Below are 16,227 nucleotides of genomic sequence, written 5' to 3' on the forward strand. Positions count from 1 at the left end.
TCCATATCATCTTTGTTCAGTTTTAACAAACTCATAATTAGATTATTGATAATAATGTTTAACAAATATGGCACATAACAATGCTTCCAACAACAAACAACCCGATCCGCCCTTCAAATTAAGAAGACATCATTTAGTTGTTTGAAGTTCAAAGCATACTAGATAAACATAGATACATCTGTAAACAAGAGATGTGTTCGTCAGAAACACAATGCCCCCTATTGCGCCACTTTGAATTTTTTTTTTTTTTTTTTACCTTTGACCTTGAACGATGACCTTGACCGTGAACTTCCACCACTAAAAATGTGCAGCTTCATGAGAACGCCGCTTTGAATTTTTTTTATAGTTTTTTTACCTTTGACCTTGAAGGATGACCTTGAAGGATGACCTTGACCTTTCACCACTCACAATGTGCAGCTTCATGAGAATGCCGCTTTGATTTTTTTTAGACCTTTGACCTTGAAGGATGACCTTGACCTTGAACTTCCACCACTCACAATGTGCAGCTTCATGAGAACGCTGCTTTGAAAAAAAAAACTTTTTTTTTTACCTTTGACCTTGAAGGATGACCTTGACCTTGAAGGATGACCTTGACCTTGAAGGATGACCTTGACCTTCCACCACTCGCAATGTGCAGCTTCATAAGAACGCCGCTTTGAATTTTTTAATTATTTTTTTTGACCTTTGACCTTGAAGGATGACCTTGACCTTGAACTTCCACCACTCACAATGTGCAGCTTCATAAGAACGCCACTTTCAATTTTATTTTTTTTACCTTAGACCTTGAAGGATGACCTTGACCTTGAAGGATGACCTTGACCTTGAACTTCCACCACTCACAATATGCATCTTCATGAGAACGCCGCATTAAAAAAGTTTTTGTTTTTTTTACCTTTGACCTTGAAGGATGACCTTGACCTTGAACTTTCACCACTCAAAATGTGCAGCTTAATGAGATACACAAGCATGCCAAATATCAAGTTGCTATCTTCAATATTGAAAAAGTTATGGCCAATGTTAAAGTTTTGGGACGGACAGACGCCATATATTTGACATTTGACCTTGAAGGATGACCTTGACCTTCACCTTTCACCACTCAAAATGTTAAGCTCCGTGAGATGCACATGCATGCCAAATATCAAGTTGCTATCTTCAATAGTGAAAAAGATATGGCCAATGTTAAAGTTTTTGGACGGACAGACGCCATATATTTGACATTTGACCTTGAAGGATGACCTTGACCTTCACCTTTCACCACTCAAAATGTTAAGCTCCGTGAGATGCACATGCATGCCAAATATCAAGTTGCTATCTTCAATAGTGAAAAAGGTATGGCCAATGTAAAAGTTTTTGGACAGAGACGCCATATATTTGACATTTGACCTTGAAGAATGACCTTGACCTTCACCTTTCACCACTCAAAATGTGCAGCTTCGTGAGATGCACATGCATGCCAAATATCAAGTTTCTATCTTCAATAATGAAAAAGTTATGGCCAACGTTAAAGTTTTTTTTCGGACCGACGGAGAGACTGACACACATACTGACATACTGACTGACTGACAGTTCAACTGCTATATGCCACCCTACCGCATAAAAATAGACAATCAATATAAATACACTTTCTTGTCTAATAACTAAAGCAACATATTTGTAGATAGTAAGTTATTTAAAATGTATTGTCCAATGTTAACCTGATAACTCAATTCAACTCAATTTATTCAATAATAAGGCCTCAGGCCCATAATATATAGGCAACAATAGAAAATCATTTATATCCCTCGATCAACATTTTGCTTAGAAATTATTTTGTGAACATAAGTACAAACATTGAGAATAGTTTTTGCACAACCAATAGCTGGCCCATAATATTAAGGCAACAATAGAAAATCATTTACATCCCTCAATCAACATTTTGCTTAGAAATGATTTGGTGAACATAAGTACAAACATTGCAAATAGTTCTTTCACAACTGGAGCTCATTAATGAATAAAAGTCGTTCTGATCTAATCCTCTGTCATACCAGCTATAAAGATAGTGTTTACAAATATCATTTTACCTTATACAATGGAAAAATGCATGAAATTCACAATCAAAAGATGAAATATTAATATTGTTTAAGCAATATATACAAATTCTTTGATAATTATTATAGATAACATTATACTTATTTCTATTTTTTCAAATATATTTAGGTGCACACTAAAATGGCAAAACAAAAATTTAAATTCCAAAAATTCATTTTTTTTTATAAACTATTTTAAACAGAGTGTTCACAACAAATAAATTATAACTTAAGTAAATGAAATATATTGTTTTTATGGACACAATTTGTAAAAAGTCATTCAATTTTATAAAACTGATCGGTTATGCACTTTCCTGGATAGTTGTTTTATCAAAAGCCCTATGTTGCTCCACTGAGACCCAAAGGCATAAAACTGTTCTTGTCATATTTTGTGCAATCTTTTTGAAACTATGTTTAGAACTTGGCAGAAAAAATTACTTAAAATGTTGTTAGCGAGTGCCATGATTATTGGGCAAAATGTGTCACTTCGAGAGTACTTACAAGGTTTCCTGAAAGTCATCAAAGAACTGTCCCGCCCACTAGCGCACATGTTTTAGTGGTCCAGAGCCATTTACAAGCTCTGCTCTAGATTTCATTAGAAAAAATGTTCTGAGCAAGTTTCATTGGATTGGTCCAAACATGTGACTTCTGGAGTGTTTACAAGCTTTTTCTTAAATTTGATCAAGTTACCTACTTTTTAACCCCACATGACCCAGTGTTGAAGTCTGAAGATATATCATTTAGACAAATGTTTTGACCAAGTTATATAAAGATTGGACAAAAAAGTGGCCTCTAGAGTGTTAACAATGTAAATGTTGAAAAGGAACAATGCACATTGCAGCACAGAAAAAAGGCCATCACAAAAGCTAACAATGGGCACATGTTGCTCAGGTGAGCTAACAAAAATTGCACATGCCTAGGAGGTTGGGCGCCTATGTAACCCAGCTAGAAAAATCCAAAGTCCAAATAGAAATTGCACCAGGAACCTTCTTGCCCAAAGGTAGACACTGCGCCGTTGTTGCAAAATAAGTTTAGCAACTTAAATAGCAAGGCAGTACAAGTGCTCCCCACCCTTCACCCTACTTTCGCTTGACTGATAATTGTAAGCTCAGGTACTACTTAAAAATACCCCGGGTACTCTTATGTATATTACAAAGTATCCAGGGCACTGAAAAAATACTTAAAAGTACCCTGAAGTATGTCCAGGAACCTTGAAGTGCATATTCCTTACTGTGGGTCTATTGTGATATACTTAAGAGTAACCAACGTACTTTTAAGTAGTACCTGAGCTGACAACTACCAATTGAGCTCTGTTAACCCTACTTCACGTGCACAACAAGATATCATTATGAGCCAAGCATTAAGTTTCAATGGTGTACATTCAAAGGTGCACGAGGACTTTGTTGGACAAGTTTATTTCTAGAGACATATGGTCTGTCAAATGTTCATAGTGATTTCAGTATACACCTTCTTCCATGTTTCGGGGGAGGTGGGGGGATACCAGTTTTGAATTTCAAATAACATGAAGTATCAATGGAGACAACAAAACAAACAAGCAAATTCATTGAATTGATATCCTCCGCCATCATACTTCTGGACACAAAAAAGCATTTTTCAAGATACAAAGGGCCATAACTCCGTTATTATCCGATGGTGTACAATGCCATTTGGCATGCATCAATCTTCTTATGCATATATACACTCATACCAAGTCTCAATGAAATCCGCCAAAGCACTTCCAAGATATGGTTCCATACACAAAAGTGCCGGATGGATAAAAACACTGAACAAAACAAAATATGAGAGAAAATGGCTGCAATACTATGACCTATATTTCAATTAAAAAAATATGAGCTCCAATATAAACTTCAATAAAAGTTAAAGCACAGTATATACCTGAAGATTTACCATAAAGTGTCAAATAAAATTGTAAAAATATGTATCACAGAGACATCTTAGCCAATATAACATAGCAATATGAACTGGCAATATAAACAGGCATAGTGTGATGATAGTTTTACAAAAAATAAATAATTCTAAACAATCGTAGTTGATCACTGTGAATAATTAACTAAAGTATTTAAATGCTTATACATTTCTTGTCTACTCAGTTAAATCACAGTGTTTAACTTCAGTCTATCAGTCTTATGTTTTTATTTTTCATTTAATGTCAAAAAGCACAACCTTTGGTTATTTCATATAAATGCATAAATGAATATTTGCCATGGCTTATTATTTAGCTACTTAGAAAACTGACAATTGATTACGAGTCATTTTCGAAAAAATACTATTACAATTTTTCATGCCCACCTGTAGCTTTTCTAACAAGTCGAGGTTCTGATTATTCATTCTACATTGTATCCTATAATCTAAATTAAATTTACATATACAGAAATTAATGTTGCAGAGAGATTTCTAAGAATTCTGTTATTGTATACCGGTATCCTTACTAAGTATGTTGTAATGGGGATTGGCCTGCATAATTAACTTAATTAATAAAATAACCGGAGTATTGAAAAAACATCTTTTTTAAGGGTTGTTACTGAAACCATGATGGTTAATGATGATAGCCGTTAGCAATATTTTTGGTAGCTTTCACAGTGCCCATAGACTTGGAAGGGTGTATATCTCTGTATCTCCTCTTGAATCCCTGATACAGGTCCTCCAGTATGTTGTACAGGCGATCCGCCTCCGTGCTGTCAATACGCAGCTGAATAAAAAAAATAAGAAAGATTAGAATTTACCTGGGTCAGTCATTCAAAAAATATAACAATTGTATAACCATTAATGTGCGGCTGAACAACAACGCAGGAAGATAAGATTTTTTTCTATGGTTGGTCATTAAAAAAGTTAACAATTTTATAATGAACTTTGATTTGATAATCTTTGCCTCTGTCAAAATAACTTTGTCTTCAAAAACTTACTACCGGTAGTTTTCTTTTAAATTAAGTTAAATTTATAAACAATTGAGTTCTAAAAACTAAGTGACAAGTGTTGAAACAAGAATCTGAATGATAAACAATGAACTATCGCTATACAATTCTTGTAAAATTGTATGTTTACAAATCAATAAAGGATGCTCTCTAATAGTTGGAAGAAAATGATGTGCAAGTATAGAAACAGGGGCAAGTGTTTTTGCATACAAATGAGATACTTGCGTGTGTGTGGTCAAACCTGGCCCAATTCAGCTTGTAAAGAAAATGTTACTAAAATGTTAACAAATCTATATTTACAGCAGGCATCATGTAGCAACAGCTCACACAGCATTTCTTGCTGAGATAAGCACAATTTAATTGACCAGCAACACGTGAAATAGATCTGAGCCTTGTTCTGTGAAGGGGTTCAATGCATGTGCATTAATAGATCTGAGCCTTGTTCTGTGAAGGGGTTCAATGCATGTGCATTAATAGATATGAGCCTTGTTCTGTGAAGGGGTTCAATGCATGTGCATTAATAGAAATGAGCCTTGTTCTGTGAAGGGGTTCAATGCATGTGCATTAATAGATATGAGCCTTGTTCTGTGAAGGGGTTCAATGCATGTGCATTAATAGATCTGAGCCTTGTTCTGTGAAGGGGTTCAATGCATGTGCATTAATAGATATGAGCCTTGTTCTGTGAAGGGGTTCAATGCATATGCATTAATAGATATGAGCCTTGTTCTGTGAAGGGGTTCAATGCATGTGCATTAATAGATATGAGCCTTGTTCTGTGAAGGGGTTCAATGCATGTGCATTAATAGATCTGAGCCTTGTTCTGTGAAGGGGTTCAATGCATGTGCATTAATAGATATGCGCCTTGTTCTGTGAAGGGGTTCAATGCATGTGCATTAATAGATCTGAGCCTTGTTCTGTGAAGGGGTTTAATGCATGTGCATTAATAGATATGAGCCTTGTTCTGTGAAGGGGTTCAATGCATGTGCATTAATAGAAATGAGCCTTGTTCTGTGAAGGGGTTCAATGCATGTGCATTAATAGATATGAGCCTTGTTCTGTGAAGGGGTTCAATGCATGTGCATTAATAGATCTGAGCCTTGTTCTGTGAAGGGGTTCAATGCATGTGCATTAATAGATATGAGCCTTGTTCTGTGAAGGGGTTCAATGCATATGCATTAATAGATATGAGCCTTGTTCTGTGAAGGGGTTCAATGCATGTGCATTAATAGATATGAGCCTTGTTCTGTGAAGGGGTTCAATGCATGTGCATTAATAGATCTGAGCCTTGTTCTGTGAAGGGGTTCAATGCATGTGCATTAATAGATATGAGCCTTGTTCGGTGAAGGGGTTCAATGCATGTGCATTAATAGATCTGAGCCTTGTTCTGTGAAGGGGTTCAATGCATGTGCATTAATAGATCTGAGCCTTGTTCTGTGAAGGGGTTCAATGCATGTGCATTAATAGATCTGAGCCTTGTTCTGTGAAGGGGTTCAATGCATGTGCATTAATAGATATGCGCCTTGTTCTGTGAAGGGGTTCAATGCATGTGCATTAATAGATATGAGCCTTGTTCTGTGAAGGGGTTCAATGCATGTGCATTAATAGATCTGAGCCTTGTTCTGTGAAGGGGTTCAATGCATGTGCATTAATAGATCTGAGCCTTGTTCTGTGAAGGGGTTCAATGCATGTGCATTAATAGATATGCGCCTTGTTCTGTGAAGGGGTTCAATGCATGTGCATTAATAGATATGAGCCTTGTTCTGTGAAGGGGTTCAATGCATGTGCATTAATAGATATGAGCCTTGTTCTGTGAAGGGGTTGAATGCATGTGCATTAATAGATATGAGCCTTGTTCTGTGAAGGGGTTCAATGCATGTGCATTAATAGATATGCGCCTTGTTCGGTGAAGGGGTTCAATGCATGTGCATAAATAGATATGCGCCTTGTTCGGTGAAGGGGTTCAATGCATGTGCATTAATAGATATGAGCCTTGTTCTGTGAAGGGGTTCAATGCATGTGCATTAATAGATATGAGCCTTGTTCTGTGAAGGGGTTCAATGCATGTGCATTAATAGATATGAGCCTTGTTCTGTGAAGGGGTTCAATGCATGTGCATTAATAGATATGAGCCTTGTTCTGTGAAGGGGTCCAATGCATGTGCATTAATAGATATGAGCCTTGTTCTGTGAAGGGGTTCAATGCATGTGCATTAATAGATATGCGCCTTGTTCGGTGAAGGGGTTCAATGCATGTGCATTAATAGATATGAGCCTTGTTCTGTGAAGGGGTCCAATGCATGTGCATTAATAGATATGCGCCTTGTTCGGTGAAGGGGTTCAATGCATGTGCATTAATAGATATGAGCCTTGTTCTGTGAAGGGGTTCAATGCATGTGCATTAATAGATATGCGCCTTGTTCTGTGAAGGGGTTCAATGCATGTGCATTAATAGATATGAGCCTTGTTCTGTGAAGGGGTTCAATGCATGTGCATTAATAGATATGAGCCTTGTTCTGTGAAGGGGTTCAATGCATGTGCATTAATAGATATGCGCCTTGTTCTGTGAAGGGGTTCAATGCATGTGCATTAATAGATATGAGCCTTGTTCGGTGAAGGGTTTCAATGCATATGCATTAATAGATATGAGCCTTGTTCTGTGAAGGGGTTCAATGCATGTGCATTAATAGATATGCGCCTTGTTCTGTGAAGGGGTTCAATGCATGTGCATTAATAGATATGCGCCTTGTTCTGTGAAGGGGTTCAATGCATGTGCATTAATAGATATGAGCCTTGTTCTGTGAAGGGGTTCAATGCATGTGCATTAATAGATATGAGCCTTGTTCTGTGAAGGGGTTCAATGCATGTGCATTAATAGATATGCGCCTTGTTCTGTGAAGGGGTTCAATGCATGTGCATTAATAGATATGAGCCTTGTTCGGTGAAGGGGTTCAAGGCATGTGCATTAATAGATATGCGCCTTGTTCTGTGAAGGGGTTCAATGCATGTGCATTAATAGATATGAGCCTTGTTCTGTGAAGGGGTTCAATGCATGTGCATTAATAGATATGCACCTTGTTCTGTGAAGGGGTTCAATGCATGTGCATTAATAGATCTGAGCCTTGTTCTGTGAAGGGGTTCAATGCATGTGCATTAATAGATATGAGCCTTGTTCGGTGAAGGGGTTCAATGCATGTTCATTAATAGATATGCGCCTTGTTCTGTGAAGGGGTTCAATGCATGTGCATTAATAGATATGCGCCTTGTTCTGTGAAGGGGTTCAATGCATGTGCATTAATAGATATGAGCCTTGTTCGGTGAAGGGGTTCAATGCATGTGCATTAATAGATCTGAGCCTTGTTCTGTGAAGGGGTTTAATGCATGTGCATTAATAGATATGCGCCTTGTTCTGTGAAGGGGTTCAATGCATGTGCATTAATAGATCTGAGCCTTGTTCTGTGAAGGAGTTCAATGCATGTGCATTAATAGATATGAGCCTTGTTCTGTGAAGGGGTTCAATGCATGTGCATTAATAGATATGCGCCTTGTTCTGTGAAGGGGTTCAATGCATGTGCATTAATAGATATGAGCCTTGTTCGGTGAAGGGGTTCAATGCATGTGCATTAATAGATCTGAGCCTTGTTCTGTGAAGGGGTTCAATGCATGTGCATTAATAGATATGCGCCTTGTTCTGTGAAGGGGTTCAATGCATGTGCATTAATAGATCTGAGCCTTGTTCTGTGAAGGGGTTCAATGCATGTGCATTAATAGATATGAGCCTTGTTCTGTGAAGGGGTTCAATGCATGTGCATTAATAGATATGCGCCTTGTTCTGTGAAGGGGTTCAATGCATGTGCATTAATAGATATGAGCCTTGTTCGGTGAAGGGGTTCAATGCATGTGCATTAATAGATCTGAGCCTTGTTCTGTGAAGGGGTTCAATGCATGTGCATTAATAGATATGAGCCTTGTTCTGTGTAGGGGTTCAATGAATGTGCATTAATAGATCTGAGCCTTGTTCTGTGAAGGGGTTCAATGCATGTGCATTAATAGATATGCGCCTTGTTCTGTGAAGGGGTTCAATGCATGTGCATTAATAGATATGCGCCTTGTTCTGTGAAGGGGTTCAATGCATGTGCATTAATAGATATGCGCCTTGTTCTGTGAAGGGGTTCAATGCATGTGCATTAATAGATATGAGCCTTGTTCTGTGAAGGGGTTCAATGCATGTGCATTAATAGATATGAGCCTTGTTCGGTGAAGGGGTTCAATGCATGTGCATTAATAGATCTGAGCCTTGTTCTGTGAAGGGGTTCAATGCATGTGCATTAATAGATATGAGCCTTGTTCGGTGAAGGGGTTCAATGCATGTGCATTAATAGATCTGAGCCTTGTTCTGTGAAGGGGTTCAATGCATGTGCATTAATAGATATGAGTCTTGTTCTGTGAAGGGGTTCAATGCATGTGCATTAATAGATCTGCGCCTTGTTCTGTGAAGGGGTTCAATGCATGTGCATTAATAGATATGAGCCTTGTTCTGTGAAGGGGTTCAATGCATGTGCATTAATAGATATGAGCCTTGTTCGGTGAAGGGGTTCAATGCATGTGCATTAATAGATATGAGCCTTTTTCTGTGAAGGGGTTCAATGCATGTGCATTAATAGATCTGAGCCTTGTTCTGTGAAGGGGTTCAATGCATGTGCATTAATAGATATGAGCCTTGTTCTGTGAAGGGGTTCAATGCATGTGCATTAATAGATATGCGCCTTGTTCGGTGAAGGGGTTCAATGCATGTGCATTAATAGATATGCGCCTTGTTCGGTGAAGGGGTTCAATGCATGTGCATTAATAGATATGCGCCTTGTTCGGTGAAGGGGTTCAATGCATGTGCATTAATAGATATGCGCCTTGTTCTGTGAAGGGGTTCAATGCATGTGCATTAATAGATATGCGCCTTGTTCTGTGAAGGGGTTCAATGCATGTGCATTAATAGATATGAACCTTGTTCTGTGAAGGGGTTCAATGCATGTGCATTAATAGATATGAGCCTTGTTCGGTGAAGGGGTTCAATGCATGTGCATTAATAGATATGCGCCTTGTTCTGTGAAGGGGTTCAATGCATGTGCATTAATAGATATGAGCCTTGTTCTGTGAAGGGGTTCAATGCATGTGCATTAATAGATATGAGCCTTGTTCTGTGAAGGGGTTCAAAGCATGTGCATTAATAGATATGAGCCTTGTTCTGTGAAGGGGTTCAATGCATGTGCATTAATAGATCTGAGCCTTGTTCTGTGAAGGGGTTCAATGCATGTGCATTAATAGATATGCGCCTTGTTCTGTGAAGGGGTTCAATGCATGTGCATTAATAGATCTGAGCCTTGTTCTGTGAAGGAGTTCAATGCATGTGCATTAATAGATATGAGCCTTGTTCTGTGAAGGGGTTCAATGCATGTGCATTAATAGATATGCGCCTTGTTCTGTGAAGGGGTTCAATGCATGTGCATTAATAGATATGAGCCTTGTTCGGTGAAGGGGTTCAATGCATGTGCATTAATAGATCTGAGCCTTGTTCTGTGAAGGGGTTCAATGCATGTGCATTAATAGATATGCGCCTTGTTCTGTGAAGGGGTTCAATGCATGTGCATTAATAGATCTGAGCCTTGTTCTGTGAAGGGGTTCAATGCATGTGCATTAATAGATATGAGCCTTGTTCTGTGAAGGGGTTCAATGCATGTGCATTAATAGATATGCGCCTTGTTCTGTGAAGGGGTTCAATGCATGTGCATTAATAGATATGAGCCTTGTTCGGTGAAGGGGTTCAATGCATGTGCATTAATAGATCTGAGCCTTGTTCTGTGAAGGGGTTCAATGCATGTGCATTAATAGATATGAGCCTTGTTCTGTGTAGGGGTTCAATGCATGTGCATTAATAGATCTGAGCCTTGTTCTGTGAAGGGGTTCAATGCATGTGCATTAATAGATATGCGCCTTGTTCTGTGAAGGGGTTCAATGCATGTGCATTAATAGATATGCGCCTTGTTCTGTGAAGGGGTTCAATGCATGTGCATTAATAGATATGCGCCTTGTTCTGTGAAGGGGTTCAATGCATGTGCATTAATAGATATGAGCCTTGTTCTGTGAAGGGGTTCAATGCATGTGCATTAATAGATATGAGCCTTGTTCGGTGAAGGGGTTCAATGCATGTGCATTAATAGATCTGAGCCTTGTTCTGTGAAGGGGTTCAATGCATGTGCATTAATAGATATGAGCCTTGTTCGGTGAAGGGGTTCAATGCATGTGCATTAATAGATCTGAGCCTTGTTCTGTGAAGGGGTTCAATGCATGTGCATTAATAGATATGAGTCTTGTTCTGTGAAGGGGTTCAATGCATGTGCATTAATAGATCTGCGCCTTGTTCTGTGAAGGGGTTCAATGCATGTGCATTAATAGATATGAGCCTTGTTCTGTGAAGGGGTTCAATGCATGTGCATTAATAGATATGAGCCTTGTTCGGTGAAGGGGTTCAATGCATGTGCATTAATAGATATGAGCCTTGTTCTGTGAAGGGGTTCAATGCATGTGCATTAATAGATCTGAGCCTTGTTCTGTGAAGGGGTTCAATGCATGTGCATTAATAGATATGAGCCTTGTTCTGTGAAGGGGTTCAATGCATGTGCATTAATAGATATGCGCCTTGTTCGGTGAAGGGGTTCAATGCATGTGCATTAATAGATATGCGCCTTGTTCGGTGAAGGGGTTCAATGCATGTGCATTAATAGATATGCGCCTTGTTCGGTGAAGGGGTTCAATGCATGTGCATTAATAGATATGCGCCTTGTTCTGTGAAGGGGTTCAATGCATGTGCATTAATAGATATGCGCCTTGTTCTGTGAAGGGGTTCAATGCATGTGCATTAATAGATATGAACCTTGTTCTGTGAAGGGGTTCAATGCATGTGCATTAATAGATATGAGCCTTGTTCGGTGAAGGGGTTCAATGCATGTGCATTAATAGATATGCGCCTTGTTCTGTGAAGGGGTTCAATGCATGTGCATTAATAGATATGAGCCTTGTTCTGTGAAGGGGTTCAATGCATGTGCATTAATAGATATGAGCCTTGTTCTGTGAAGGGGTTCAATGCATGTGCATTAATAGATATGAGCCTTGTTCTGTGAAGGGGTTCAATGCATGTGCATTAATAGATATGAGCCTTGTTCTGTGAAGGGGTTCAATGCATGTGCATTAATAGATCTGAGCCTTGTTCTGTGAAGGAGTTCAATGCATGTGCATTAATAGATATGAGCCTTGTTCTGTGAAGGGGTTCAATGCATGTGCATTAATAGATATGAGCCTTGTTCTGTGAAGGAGTTCAATGCATGTGCATTAATAGATATGAGCCTTGTTCTGTGAAGGGGTTCAATGCATGTGCATTAATAGATATGAGCCTTGTTCTGTGAAGGGGTTCAATGCATGTGCATTAATAGATATGAGCCTTGTTCTGTGAAGGGGTTCAATGCATGTGCATTAATAGATCTGAGCCTTGTTCTGTGAAGGGGTTCAATGCATGTGCATAAATAGATATGAGCCTTGTTCTGTGAAGGGGTTCAATGCATGTGCATTAATAGATATGAGCCTTGTTCTGTGAAGGGGTTCAATGCATGTGCATTAATAGATATGAGCCTTGTTCTGTGAAGGGGTTCAATGCATGTGCATTAATAGATATGAGCCTTGTTCTGTGAAGGGGTTCAATGCATGTGCATTAATTGTTGTCAAAGATTAGCCTGAGAAGTCAGCACAAGCTGATCAGGGACGACACTTTCCGCCTCAACTGGATTTTTGCTAAGAAGAGACTTTTTTTAAAGGAAAACTATCATAAAAGCAGAAAGTGTTGTCCTGACTGCACAGGCTAATCTGGGACAACACTTTACGCACATGAATTAAATTCCATTTTCTCAGAGAAGGACTCATATGTGTTATATGTAACTTTAATGATGGGACCAGTCAAATCTCAGTTTGCTCCTTTTCTTGCCCAATGAAGGGCTTGCCCAGCACAGAGCAGTTACCTTTTCTTGCCCGATGAAGGGCTTGCCCAGCACAGAGCAGTTACATTTTCTTGCCTGATGAAGGGCTTGCTCAGCACAGAGCAGTTACCTTTTCTTGCCCAATGAAGGGCTTGCCAAGCACAGAGCAGTTACCTTTTCTTGCCCGATGAAGGGCTTACCAAGTACAGAGCAGTTACCTTTTCTTGCCTGATGAAGGGCTTGCCCAGCACAGAGCGGTTACCTTTTCTTGCCCGATGAAGGGCTTGCCAAGCACAGAGCAGTTACCTTTTCTTGCCCGATGAAGGGCTTGCCCAGCACAGAGCAGTTACCTTTTCTTGCCCGATGAAGGGCTTGCCAAGCACAGAGCAGTTACTCAGGTACTTAACACGGGAGTCTAAACTCTCGCTCCTCTGCTTGGAAGTCCACACCTTTAACATAAAGATGGATCATGTTCCAGTGTGATACTATAGTATCAGTTTAACATTTCTATGTGAGATACAAGAATTTAGCACTCATACGTTGATACCAGTTTATCCTACATGTAATTACAAATGTAATAGCCTCGGTAACAAAGAATTCACTTACACAGCCAAATATATGTCACAATTCCAGCTATTTTAGCAATTATAGTAGGTTTGTGTAAAGATGTGATAAATGTCAATTGATCAATACCACTGCAAATAAACAAGAGTCTTAAATCACCTTTTGTAACCTGTGAACATTGTTTCAATATAAAATGTATATCTTACATGCAAGGTAGAAGTTTTTACAGAGAAACATTTACCAAAGACTCCGCTCCCTTGTAAGGCGAACATGTTAGGTTTGACACAAATAATCTCATCTGAAATGTACATTTTAACTTCAAAAGTTGAAAAATTATTGTTAAAGTTTTAAAGAACGACATAATTAAAACAAGAATATCAGTGAAACTGATGGATGCTCCCCTTGATGCGCTTTGTCAATGTATGTGTTAATAAACACCTAAAAAATCTATTATTAGCCTCGGTGACCTTAACCCCAGTGACCTCAAACCTCATCAAAAGGTAGAGGTTCATGCAAGGTACCTACATGCCAAATATGAAAGCCATTGGTTAAGTATTGAAGGCTGCTATGAGAAACGGTAGCAAAAGTGTGACGGAAGTAAGGAAGTAAGTAATTAAGTAAGGAAGGACAAACTGGCAACTATATGCTCGGCCGAAATTTTTTCGGGGAGCATAACAAAGGTCGAGCGCATTCATCTAAAAGTTCTAGATTCCAAATTTAAGGCATAAGTTAACACAAATCATGATCAATTACAAGACTACATTTGAAGCATTTAACCTAAAGTAAATATCATATTTGACTTTTGGATATATCTATTAAATGCTAAATTCCTTCAGTCTTTAGTTGCCTAATGTGTATGCTTTAGAAAAAAAATGTATTTATTAATTAGCAAAGTTGCTTGGAATCGCTCAAGGGTTGAATTTTGTTTCATTTTGTGAAAAGACATATTTCACTAACCGGAAAGTTAAGTGTAACCTTATTTGATTTTTATAAACGGAATTTAGTAACAGTTAAAAAAGCTTATATAGATACTGTTATTACACAGAATTTTGAAACATACCAGAAAAACACATGTTTTTACTCTTAAATTTACCTAAGTTTTTTTTAAATGCTTAACATAGTATTTGTTACACTTGTTTAGTTCATATCGCTGTTCTGAAAAAATAGAATTAAAAATTCTGTAAATCAGCAGTATAAAACATACTGCTACATATACATATTATTTCTGGGCTACTTTCAAACGATACAGATTTGTATACAAAAAATGTTCAATAATTCTATGTATATAAATTATTTCATCAGTCATTTATATGTCCACAATTTTACTCCCAGGTTATGGTGACAGGACTTCCAAAATTTCTGTCATACAAGTTATAAAAAAAGTAAAACAAATGCTTAAGATATCCAATCTAAAGATTATTGTGTAAATATGTTCAACTCACAAAGAACAGAAATGGAAGCAGGAGTATCCATAACAAAGAGGGCAGTATCCCAAACAAGAGATTTGAGAACACCAGCCCTGGGCATGTTACTGTAGAGTAGACGCCCTGAAAGCAGAAGTACCACTGGTTAATTGCATTGGGGTACTTCATAGCTGTATTTTTGACAATCTGTGAAGAAGTGACGTTCATATAACTGAATTTTTTAGCTTCAGCTTCAACTAATACCATTATACCAGTTAACAAGTTATATGTTCCTAAAATGCAAAAAATGTAAAAATAAACAAGAAAAGAAATACAATAATTACAGATTGGTCCAAAAAGTAATATTTTTGCAAAAATATATGATAAACTAAATTGGTCTAGTTTGTAAGTTAGGCTGTAGGCATTAAAACTCCCTTGATACACTGCCAAAAAGTTAGAGACAGAATTAACAATACACGTATTATGAAAATAAGGTGCTGTATTTTAAGCTTGGACACCTAAATATGACATTGACATTATGTGTGCTCAGCACACTGTAACAAATACCACACCTCCAGAAAGTCTCAAGACGGACTGAATGGACAAAATAATACCTTTATAAGCCAAACTGGGCTTAATGCATGTGTGCAAAGTATCCTCCCAGAATAGCATATTCAATCCACACAGGCTAATCAGGGCACAACACTACCCTTTTATTGTACTTTTTCTTTAATGGTAGTCTTTCTTTGCAAAAACCCAGTTTAAGCAGAAAGTGTTGTCCCTGATTAGCTAGTGCAGACCGCACAGACCTAACAGGAACAAATCTTTACTCACTAGCATTAACCCAAGTTTTCTCACAACTATGCTTATAAACATTCACCCAACTAATCCAGTACCTGGCAATAGGGGTTTAACAACAGATGCTATTTAATAACAACTATACGGTATACAATTATTGTTTCAGTATAATACAAGTTTTAATATTATAAATCATCTTTACAAATAGATACAAGCTAGTGAACCTGTTGACTGCAATAAAGTTTCAACATATTTAACAATCTTTACAAACAAGAATTAAATTCGTTGAATTGATATCTCCCGCAAATATACTTCTGGACACAAAAGTGTTATATTTGACACTAAAAAAGCATTTTTTAAAGATACAATGGGCCATAACACCATTATTAACAGATGTTGTACAATGCCATTTGGCGTGCATCATCCTCTTATCCATATATATACTC

At 37.9% G+C, this 16,227-nt stretch overlaps 1 protein-coding gene across 8 annotated transcripts in view; it reads right to left on the bottom strand.

The window, feature by feature from the left end:
* LOC127855231 (3-keto-steroid reductase/17-beta-hydroxysteroid dehydrogenase 7-like) overlaps window positions 1-16,227 on the bottom strand; it is a 34,218-nt gene continuing 17,991 nt past the window's right edge. For 3 of the 8 annotated variants that reach the window (XM_052390658.1, XM_052390656.1, XM_052390659.1), the window contains 4 exons: window positions 15,023-15,127; window positions 13,822-13,878; window positions 13,323-13,465; window positions 1-4,776 (listed from right to left, as the gene is read on the bottom strand). In XM_052390658.1, the coding sequence (XP_052246618.1) occupies window positions 4,662-4,776; window positions 13,323-13,465; window positions 13,822-13,878; window positions 15,023-15,127 (420 nt within the window). In that variant the 3' untranslated portion in view covers window positions 1-4,661. The remainder of the gene's footprint in view (window positions 4,777-13,322; window positions 13,466-13,821; window positions 13,879-15,022; window positions 15,128-16,227) is intronic. The other 5 variants (XR_008037412.1, XR_008037410.1, XR_008037411.1 and 2 more) reach the window with 5 other exon arrangements.

The sequence above is a fragment of the Dreissena polymorpha genome, chromosome 13 (assembly GCF_020536995.1).
Source record: "Dreissena polymorpha isolate Duluth1 chromosome 13, UMN_Dpol_1.0, whole genome shotgun sequence".
Classification (NCBI taxonomy): Eukaryota; Metazoa; Mollusca; class Bivalvia; order Myida; family Dreissenidae; genus Dreissena; species Dreissena polymorpha.